Source organism: Gobio gobio (genome assembly GCF_949357685.1).
Source record: "Gobio gobio genome assembly, chromosome: 9".
In the NCBI taxonomy this organism is placed as follows: Eukaryota; Metazoa; Chordata; class Actinopteri; order Cypriniformes; family Gobionidae; genus Gobio; species Gobio gobio.
Window position 1 is genome coordinate 31,271,976 of NC_137115.1, and position 11,862 is coordinate 31,283,837.

The 11,862-nt window shown below is 38.0% G+C and overlaps 1 protein-coding gene across 1 annotated transcript in view; it reads left to right on the forward strand.

The window, feature by feature from the left end:
* The window catches only part of LOC307131172 (cholinesterase-like), an 81,684-nt gene extending 72,994 nt beyond the window's left edge, over positions 1 to 8,690 (forward strand). The window contains exon 4 of the mRNA XM_079824675.1: positions 6,043 to 8,690. Within this exon, the coding sequence (XP_079680801.1) occupies positions 6,043 to 6,170 (128 nt within the window). The 3' untranslated portion in view covers positions 6,171 to 8,690. The remainder of the gene's footprint in view (positions 1 to 6,042) is intronic.
* Positions 8,691 to 11,862: the final 3,172 nt, after the last annotated feature.

Here is an 11,862-nt window from a genome sequence, read left to right on the forward strand (position 1 = left end):
TACGAAGGCCCATGTTATTTATGTTACATTTTTGTACGAGTCGGGGCGGGGCTACAGAATCAGGCGTACTTCTTCTTCTGTTGAGGCGCCGTTTCACCACACTCTGACATCACACCCTGGCACATTCTGAGATTGAGCGTTTGCTGGGCCTGGTGTCAATAAAAGCTTTTCTTTGACTAACAAGGAAGTTTTTAGTTCTGAAACTTACAGGATATTCTTATATCACAATTAACTTTTATATATCAAAGTCTGAATGAAAAGTTGATTTTCAATTCATGACCCCTTTAACATTTCATAAAGAAAATGTGAGCGCTTACCTGCGAAGGGCTGGAACATTTGGTTATCTCCATACCGATAGATTTTCTGTTTTGGGTTCATTGCTGCAATGGCTGAGAAGGGTCCGCCGTCATTATACAGTATGAGAACGGCCTCTTGAGGCAAACTCACTGACGCCTTCTGGAGTTTGTTTTTAAATGTTTTGACCCGTTTTGTCATTCGTCAGGTGGAAAAACTTAAGTCTGCAAAGTAACATACCTGTCCTAAACAAGCCAAGCCGTATGTTTGTTCAACATAATATGAAAAGTTGCCTCAGCAAGCACCACTGAACCAAACTGTGAGACCCGGGTTAGATTGAAATGCTATTCAGGAAATAACCTGTCACTATCTTTAGTTTTTCATAGTTACTCATTTTATTTTGTCATTCCATTGCATGACAAAATAAAACGAGTATAATGATTTGGCCTGGAATCCAGAAGCTTGAGATCGAAATGTAAACTTTCCTCGAAAGCTGTTCTGTCCCCGCCATGGATAGCAAGTACTTGTGTTTAACACGTTCAGAATTTATTCATAAGGACACATGGATAATGGATAAATATGTTGCTGAAATGGTGCTAATTTAAAACGCTATACATTTTTAATTCAGTGTAAATGGGTTTGAATGCTTTAGACTTGGCTGTGAATCCATTGTGTCCATTATACAAATTTCTCGCCATGGTAGGCGTTTTCAGGAATGGTAGGTTTGATATTCTATAGTGAGAATTTTGCTAAAGGTTCCACAGTGGAAGGCAAGCTATTTGAAGAGAAAATGAAGAGCATTTCCTTGTAGTTCCTCGCTCATTTAAACCTTTTTCAACCAAACATGTAGCTTTTGGTCTGTTTCTAGCCCTGCGGTGAGAGACGTGTGCTTTTAAGTGCGTTACTAAACGTAAGATGGGAGAGCAAGTCACGGCATTATGTACTGGAAGCGGTTGCTTGTACGTTTGTATATTTAAACAGCTTTTGGCACACTTAAAATCATCTTGTAAACCTTGGGCTGCCTTTACAGCTGTCATTACTGGTTAAAGCAATGAATATAGACTGATGCTTTTAATCTGCTTTTTGGAGGTCTTTGCAAGGTGACGCTCAATAGTGTTGCGTCTGGAAACTCTCAAAGTTCTGGCTGTCAGTATTATCGGTGGTAGAAAACGGAAGAGAATTGGAGTTCCAGGTAGTGCGACCGTAGGGAGCAGAATTGAATTTGACACTGAAATGGAATGAATCGATTCTGATTTGAGTCTAGGTGAAGAAGTAGCCTTGTCTTGTTTATGTACTAGAGGTCAGACGCCAGTGACTGCGCATACAAATGCACATATGCGCAAATTGAATTATTGCCACTGCGGGCATTGTGCAGTCTCCCTGGCGCTTGTGACGGCAAAGCCATTCCCAGAGGATTCGCTACCTCGCCTACTCTTTTGAGACTGCAACACTTTTTTTATTTCAGGGCATAGGAACGAAGAAACCTTATCAACTCAGCTCATGAATATTAATTAGTGATGCAGCATCCAGTCGTAGTAGCGGATTTGCTGAAAGGCATGTGAGTGGGATCAGGTCTTGATGGTAAACTCCATTTGGCCCCTGCTTTTATACTAAACGATAGTCTGTAAAGTAAACAGTGATTAATGGAGTCTGAACCAAGTCGACGGCATAAACTTATTTCAGATACAATCACCCTGGAGCATCCTGGGATTAAGTGTCTTAATCAAGAGTACAACGTTGATAGCTCATGGCACGCTTCTTGCAGGGATTGAACCATCAGCCAGGTTTGAACATTAGCAATATAGAAGGCAGGAAATGCAGGTATTTGAAAACAGCTTGTTATTTGTGTCAATTCTACAATGCAGTACATTTTCATGTCCCCCATCATGCCTTAGCATATTAGATAACACATTTAACTAAGGTTTTTATTTTATCACAATAGGGGTTTATGCGTTTATTAGTTTTTAATATTTTTACGTGTCTGCTTGTTTGTGATATTATCTTTTTTTATTATTGAGTCTAAATCACTTTACATCCCGTCAGTCAGTCTTTTGTAAAATTCCTTTAACTAACATAAGCCAATTCCTTAAGGACGTCATCATTTAGTAAGTGACTTAAATTTGGATTGAAACATCAGTTATATTAACAATGGATTTGATGTTTTCTTGCCATTGTGCATATAATCAAGTAATAATTAATGTTTTAGTTCATATTTCTGAAAGTCTGGTTTACTCTTTTATAGAAAATATAAAAAATGGTATGGCAGCCCTAATTACAGTTTATAGTTATAGGGTTGAAAAGTTACTGCATAGCAGAAATGAATCCTATGTTGCTTGCTCTTTTTAAAATATTAAAGACATTTTTTTAAGCAATTTGTTTACATAGACTAAGCACAAATGTGCTTGTCCCTGATGTGCAAGTGATTCTGTCATGAGAATCTTTTCATGATTTTGAGAAGTCCCTCACTCAATTTCATTCTAAATAAAGAACATGATTATTCTATCTGTTCTTTCTCTCTCTCTCTCTCTCTCTCTCTCTCTCTCTCTCTCTCTCTCTCTCTCTCTCTCTCTCTCTCTCTCTCTCTCTCTCTCTCTCTCTCTCTCTCTCTCTCTCTCTCTCTCTCTCTCTCTCTCTCTCTCACTCTCTCTGTGTGACATGGATCAAGTGACATTCTGTTGCATGCAAGCCGTGAGTCTCTATTCGGAACAATTTCTTTTAACTATAGCACTTGTGCTTGAAAGTAAGTGAGCTATTATAGTAACTTTTTAATAGCATTTTCAGCAGCACTGAATGCTCTGTGAAAATAAGATTAGTAATTTATGCAAAGGGAATTTTAGCATATCATTTTCATGAATAATCGGACAACAATTAACTAGCTATTAACTTAAGTTCCATTTTTTTTTTTAATTCAACAATTTAAATAAATTATCAAGGTTGTGCAATTTACAATGTCATTCTGCTTGAATCATGATTATGTTGGTATGCTGCTCAGAGTAGTTGGTCTTTAAAGGTCTTTAAATAGTTCCCCTAAAAATGTTGTATGCTGTGGAGCACAAGAATTTTTAAACGGTCAAAAGCATTCCAAATGCAATATAACAAGTTTTTGTAAATATATGAAAAAATGCTCCACACAAATTGTGACTTATGGTGTCATACGATAGCACAGTATCTCACAGTATCACAGTATCAGTATGTTTGGTGAGGAAAAATGTATTCAGTATTGCTTGTTACCTTGGAGATCAGTATTCACCATTAGCGGATATTTCCAACATTATTTATTTTGGGTTTCCATTATAAAAGACAGTGCATATTAGAGCTGAACGATTCTGGATAAATAGAGAATCATGAATTTTTTTTTTTAAATAGAGATCTCGATTCTCCTATGATTCTGAAAAAAAAAAAAAAAAAAAAAATATTTACTAGTGGTTCTGACAAATGTTAACTACAACAGTCTATTTTAAATGTATCCGAGTGAATTACAAAAAAAAAAACCATTGGTTTGAATGAACCACTTCATTTGTTTCATTACTGGACGAATCAGCGTTTTTTGAACAAATCTCTTGAATGATTCAATGAAAAATAAATTCTTTAGCACTCACTTGTTGTCACCTGGTGGTATAACAATGTAATCGATACAATCGTCATTTGAAGCAGCATGTTTCTTTCAAAAGCTGATTTTGATCGCTACCGTAGACATCAGTGTTTAAATCTGAACTATAAACCGTTTATAACAGTTCTTCTGTAATTGTAATATGAATATTTGTAACACAGAAATAATGATACTGTGTGGTTGACTGTTTGACTGTTTGTGAAGCTGTTTCATATACATGACAACTGTCCACTCTGGATCAGCATAGGTGCGTTGCTAATATGAATGTTCCCGTGTGATTTTTGTCAAACGTTAAATATTGGGGGTGTTACGAGATCTCATGCCACGATATCTTGCGATATTAAAATTTGACAAGATTTCTTGTTGAGGTGAAAAGCTGTCTTGCGAGTGTGAGGGTGCAATTAGCATAGAATATGCCACCGCTGTCGGTTTGCTTTTTTTATAGAAATAAAAAAAATTGAATTCAGATAACAGATAATTTAATTCATCACGTGAGGAGAGTAAGGCGATATGACTGACAAGACCATGGTAGAGGATTCGTTGCGCAACAGAGTTTGAGTTTGTGGCAAAACCTTTTACAAGTGTTGTTTTGCAATGCATATGATAATTCATACTCAAAGTAGAAATGAAATGACATTCATTATAGGGTTGGACCGATAGAAAATGCCATCGTGATTTCCGCTCCCCTGTAAGTACACGTGAGGAATTGTTTTGAAAGCGTCTGGAGAAACATTCGCAGGGCTTGACAAATATCTTTATCAAACAAACACAATGATTTATCTCTCATCCACCTGCGATTGATTGGAATGTTATTTCTGTATCATTTCGCCCAATCATCAGTGAATATAATCGCGAACCAAGAAAGGAATGTTATTTCACTATAGCCCACCGGTGATAGCCCGTCTGAAAAACACATAGCCCTTTTTTTTTGGTGTTTTGCGAGCTGGCGTTACAAGTCCGAGTCTGATCACGAATGAACCAATAACACCTTCTCCAGCCTGTGACAGAGTGCTAAGGTATGTAATCAATAGAACAATGCTATACTAACACATATAAAAAAAACATGTTTTACTCACATAAGTGTGTTTCACCGTTCCTGTCGGATCCAATATAGAAGGCACAACTTTGTGTTTTAATCTCAATATGTCTGCAAATCCAGTCTCGACCTGTATCTTGTTTACAATCGATTCCGCGGTGAAATGAAGCAAACAAGCGCAATTTCTTACGCACGTGAACTGGAACCGGCATGTTTATTGTTCGGTAGCGACCCGTTTAGCTCCACGAGTCAGTGGATGTGCTTGAGGCGGTGCTTCTGCATCCTAATACGTCAATGGTTGACATATTGTGAGAGCTCTCGTTTTCTGGGCCTGGTGTCTATAAAAGCTTTTCTTTGACTAACAAGGACGTTTTCAGCTCTGAAACTTACAGGATATTCTTATATCACGATTAACTTTTATATACCAAAGGCTCAAAGGAAAGTTGATTTCTCAATTCATCACCCCTTTAAAACCTTTCAAAATGCACCTGCAGACTATTTTTCCAGTCATGAATTTTGTCATTGAGGATTTCTTAAAAATACTGTGCAAAAATCTTGTCTCGTTCTTGTGAACCCAATCTCGTGTCTCATCTCGTAAGCTATGTTTCTCGTCAAACCCCGATTTAATAGACAATTGTTGTCATTTAGGAATGATATTGCATGGGCGTTTGAATCGAAATCGCGATCTTTTAACGATTAATCGTGCAGCTCTAGTGCATATATTTAACAGGCCAAAACACTGAGCAGAGCTTTGAATGTTTGATTGAGGTTTTGGTTATGCTGAATCGAAGTACAATATACAGCTCCATGATGAGAAAAATGTTAAGCAATTTATAACTTTTTCATTAGGGCTGTTACCACGATAATGCACGTATGCACCGCTGCACAAACTCAAATCATGCGGGTACTGTTTAGGCCTCCTGAATGTTTGTCTGGCCTAAATGACTTCACTTCTCATTTGCAGTATGATAAATCCAATATCTTTGTGTCTCAAACTTGACTTGACCTGACCCCCCCCCCCCCCCCTCTCTCTCTCTCTCTCTCTGTATCTCTCTCTCTCTCTCTCTCTCTCTCTCTCTCTCTCTCTGTTTCTCTGCTGTAGTGAGTATTGATGAAGTGGAGTTCCAGTGGAAGTCTCAGTTCCACCGCTGGCTTTCTTACATGCTGGACTGGAAGAATCAATTTAACGACTATGCCTCTGTCAAAAAGCAACAGTGTGAAAACCTTTAATGTCTGACTACATTTCCCCAAAAGCAGCCCATGCAGTGCACTTTACTACTTCAGAAAGCTTTAGAAACCCAGAGCCCATATGTATAAAAAGAGGAAAGAGCTTCTGTGGTTTCTATATCTTCACAACTTGGTGCCTTTTTGCTCCCTCCTTAAGGCCTTTTGTGGTAGAGAATTGCTATTTTGGGAACTCCAAAAATGGGTCCATCTTATCGAGGTACTTGGGTAAGTGTTTTTGCTCGACACAAGAACATGTCTAGGTCATATTTCACTCAAAATAAAATATAACATTATTATTTGTAAACAGAAACAGCACATTAAGCACTTGTCAACCTCATGTGTAATAATTGTAATTGTAAGTAGTTGAACATCATGGTATTATTCATTGTACTACTTGTTTTAATTTAAAAATATGCACTCACCTAAAGGATTATTAGGAACACTATACTAATACTGTGTTTGACCCCCTTTCGCCTTCAGAACTGCCTTAATTCTATGTGGCATTGATTCAACAAGGTGCTGAAAGCATTCTTTAGAAATGTTGGCCCATATTGATAGGATAGCATCTTGCAGTTGATGGAGATTTGTGGGATGCACATCCAGGGTACGAAGCTCCCATTCCACCACATCCCAAAGATGCTCTATTGGGTTGAGAACCAATTTGAAATGATTCGAGCTTTGTGACATGGTGCATTATCCTGCTGGAAGTAGCCATCAGAGGATGGGTACATGGTGGTCATAAGGGGATGGACCTGGTCATAAACAATGCTCAGGTAGGCCGTGGCATTTAAACGATGCCCAATTGGCACTAAGGGGCCTAAAGTGTGCCAAGAAAACATCCCCCACACCATCACACCACCACCACCAGCCTGCACAGTGGTAACAAGGCATGATGGATCCATGTTCTCATTCTGTTGACGCCAAATTCTGACTCCACCATCTGAATGTCTCAACAGAAATCGAGACTCATCAGACCAGGCAACATTTTTCCAGTCTTCAACTGTCCAATTTTGGTGAGCTTGTGCAAATTGTAGCCTCTTTTTCCTATTTGTAGTGGAGATGAGTGGTACCCGGTGGGGTCTTCTGCTGTTGTAGCCCATCCGCCTCAAGGTTGTGCGTGTTGTGGCTTCACAAATGCTTTGCTGCATACCTCGGTTGTAACGAGTGGTTATTTCAGTCAAAGTTGCTCTTCTATCAGCTTGAATCAGTCAGCCCATTCTCCTCTGACCTCTAGCATCAACAAGGCATTTTCGCCCACAGGACTGCCGCATACTGGATGTTTTTCCCTTTTCACACCATTCTTTGTAAACCCTAGAAATGGTTGTGCGTGAAAATCCCAGTAACTGAGCAGATTGTGAAATACTCAGACCGGCCCGTCTGGCACCAACAACCATGCCACGCTCAAAATTGCTTAAATCACCTTTCTTTCCCATTCTGACATTCAGTTTGGAGTTCAGGAGATTGTCTTGACCAGGACCACACCCCTAAATGCATTGAAGCAACTGCCATGTGATTGGTTGATTAGATCATTGCATTAATGAGAAATTGAACTGGTGTTCCTAATAATCCTTTAGGTGAGTGTATATCACAGTAATAAGAATCATTAAAACGACCTCAATAGTAAAAGGTCCAGACTTATTATACACATTTCACACGTTTTTCTGAGATTCACATCCTTATTGGCCAAGAAAATGAACTTTGTTTGATTTGGTTTGGTAATGTGTATAACTGAGTGCCATACTTTTAAACTATTTATGCAATCTGATTGTGTTTAATGTGGAATATTTTTCATGATTTGCTTGAGGCTTGTTCCTTACTTTGTTGTGAACTGTACATTTTAATACGTTTTAATACGTGTAGTTGAGTGAATATATAGAATTAAATATGAATGAAAGTGGAAATTCTGCTTTTTATGATGAAATTGAGGATTAATGGAGTGTTTTTAACAAGGTTTCCTTCAAAGAGTAATACACTTCAGTGTTTATATGGCACATTTGTGGTGCTTTAAGTAATTCTATAATGGAATTAAAGATTAATATTGTTGCAGCAACATGATGCTAATATTACATGATTAGTCACTGTAATAACTGTCTGGGGGGCAGGTTTTTTAGCATTTTCTTTTCTTTTGTTTCCGTCCTGATGCTAAAAACTGATTCTGTTTTATGGGGGAAATTCATCACTGAGGATGTGAGCACTATTACTGACACTAGCTGTTGTTGTTTTTTGTTTAGTTTTTTTTGGGCTTGACACAATGTAATAATCATATTACTTTAACTTTTCCACCTGCCACCGTACAAATATTCTCTTACCTTTTAACCAGGGTTTGAATTTAACACTCACCAAACCCATACAAGGCTTTGGAGAAAGTCACTCTCTAATATAAGTTGATAACTTTATTGGAAATTTCAACATAATACATTGCTTATTTTGAATTAAATTGTAAGAATGATAATCTTACTCTTGCAGATATGAATGACATGCTCTATTTAAGGCTTCCAACTATTAAAGGAAATATCTGTCATGACTCAGGCATCTTCTGATGACTTCTACCTTGTGTAAATTTACATTCAGATGCATATCTGGCATGCCTAAAGCAATTTTCTGGAACTCCATGTGGCAAATATCTCTCTCATTAAGCCTTTCAAAGCAAAAATATGAGAAGCAAAAACACAATGGGGCATCAGGTTGTTGTGACGGGTACATTTTCACTGACGGAGGCTGACTCATCTCATGTATGATGCTGCAACACAATGACCTGCTGCGCAAATGCGCAAGCCAAAAAAATAATAATAAATAAATAAAATATATATTTGTGCAGCAGGTCATTGTCACAGCATTAATATCTGAAATTGAAAGACAAAAAAATAAACCTGTCAGAATGTTTTATTAAATTCTGTTGTCCAAAACAGTACAAAATACACTCACCTACCACTTTATTAGTGGTCCCTTCATAACTGCTTTAATCCAAATATTTTAAGTCATTTACTCGCCCTCAAGTTGTTCCAAACCTGTATGAATTTATTTATTCTTCAAAAGAAGATATTTTAAGAAATGTTGGTCATGTTTGGGTGAACTATCCCTTTAATTCCTCATGGCATTGAGATCTGATGTGACTGTGGAGGCCATTTGAGTATAGTGAACTCATTGGCATGCTCAAGAAACCAGTGGTAACACACAATAAGGTGTATTAACATGAACTAACAATGTGCACTACAGTGTTTATTATCTTTGTTAATGTTAGTTAATACAATTATTAAGTATACAATTAAGTCATTAATTGTCCATGTTAGTTCACTGTGCATTAACTAATGTTAACAAATACAACTTTTTGGATTTAATAAAGTATTAGTAAATGTTGAAATGAACATTAGCTAAGATCAAAGGGTTAGTCCACCCAAAAATGAAAATTCTGTCATGAATTACTCACCCTTATGTCGTTCCACACTCATAAGACTTTTTCATCTTCGGAACACAAATTTAGAACTTTTTGATGAAATCTGAGAGATTCCTGTCCCTCCATTGACAGCTACGCAACTACCACTTTGACGCTTAAAAAAAGTTCATAAAGTGATCAAAAACTCATTAAGTACAAATTGAGCGGTTTAGTCCAAATTTTCTGCAGAGACACAATTGTTACGTCCCTGTAGGTGTGTCTGTGTGTCTCTCTTTTTCCTCTCTCTCTCTGTCATTTTCTTAGGTTCCACCTCTCTACTCTTTCTTTTGGTTGGCTCGTGAACCTGTCAATTTCCATCAGGCCGGGTGATATCAACTCCTCCGCAACATATAAATTTTTTACCGCCAGCATTTAAAAGGATGCCAAGTTGAACGTGAAGGAGGCTTGCTTTTTCTTGCCGCTCTGTGTTGTGTGGTTTTCGTAATTCGTATCGCCAATATAGTTTGATTTGTGACTATCTTAACTCTACCACTTTTAGTTGGTCATCTCGTTTGCTTGAGTTTCTATTTGTTTATTCCATGGCGTGTTTTCTCCCCAGGAGTAAAGTGGACAGGTTATATGCCATGTGACTTACATTGCGCAACACTTAGATAATCGATGTATAGACACCCCAGGTAAGAGTGTGAATGCCACCCTTGGGATGTTTTATTTTTGGTTCATTAGAGTAAGTAAGTTAGGGCGTTTAATTTGTTTATTTTATTAGGTAGGTTAGTGGTTGAATTATAAGTTAGACGTGATGAACAGATTGAATTTAGGCTTCAATTTAGGCTCTCAGATTTCATCAAAAATGAAATGAATGAAAGTCTTACAGGAATGACATGAGGTAGATTCATTATTCACAGAATTTTCATTTTTGGGTGAACTATCCCTTTAATAAATGCTGTAGAAGTGTTTTGCATTCTTAGTATATGTTGACTAAAGTTAGTCTGGCTATCACCAGCCAAAGCTCAATTTAAGATTGAACATTGGTCTGGGGAGTCTGCTATGTATTTTTTACTGCACTATCAGACCGCAAGAGGTGTGATAAACAAGCATAATTCAAATGACTGTATGCAATTGGACAGTCCTTCAACCAATCAGACCACAAGAGGCGTGATCAACGGGCATAGATCCATCCCTTCTCTATCCGTCATTGCGTTAAACCTGCCAATAGCATGCCAGGTGGATAAGCCAGTCTGTGATTGGTTCCCGCAAAAGTGTAACAGAAGCTGTAGAAATTAATGTACAGGTTTCCAGACTGAGTTGCAGGGCGAAATCAAATCGCCGGCAGATCAGGCTGGGTTTACCCTGTCTAGACTAAAGTAGTTAACTAATGAAACCGTATTGCAAAGTGTTACCAAACCAGTTTGAGATGATTTGAGCTTTGTCACATGGCACAGTATTCTGCAGGAAGTAGTCATCAGAAGATGGGTACAATGTGGTCATAAAGGGATGGACATGGTCATCAGCAAGACTCAGGTAAACTGTGGCATTTGAACAATGCTCAAATACTAAGGGGACAATAAGTGTGCCAAGAAAATATCCCTCACACCTCTACCCCACCACAGGATAACCATTAATACAAGGCAGGATGGATCTATGCTTTCGTGTTGCTTCATGTTATCCTGACCCTATCATCTGAAAGTTGCAGCAGAAATTGAGACACAGCAGACCAGGCCATGTTTTTTTTTCTATTCAATTTTGGTGAGCCTGTGCGAATTGTAGCCTCAGTTTACTGTTCTTGCTTGACAGGAGTGTCACAAGTGTGTCCTTCGGCTGCTGCAGCCCATCTGCTCTAGGTTTGACATTCAGAGATGCTATTCTGCAGACCTTGGTTGTAACAAGTGCTTATTTGAGTTGCTGTTGCCTTTCTATCAACTCAAACAAATATGGCCATTCTCTGACCTCTGGCATCAACAAGGCATTTTTGTCCATAAGATATTGGACAAATATCTGAATATTCTCTCTTTTTTTTTGGACCATTCTCTGTAAACCCTAGAGATGGTTCTGCATGAAATTTGAAATCTGAAGTTTCTGGAATACAGCTCATCTGGCACTAACAACCATGCCACGTTCAAAATCACTTAAATCACTTTTATTACCATTCTGATGCTCAGTTTGAACTTCACCAGATCGTCTTGACCATGACCGAGTCTCTGCCATGTGATTGGCTGATTATATTTGCATTAATGAGCAGTTGAACAAGTGTACCTAATGAAGTGGCTGGTGAGTACAGTATATTCTTTCTGCACTATAGTCATT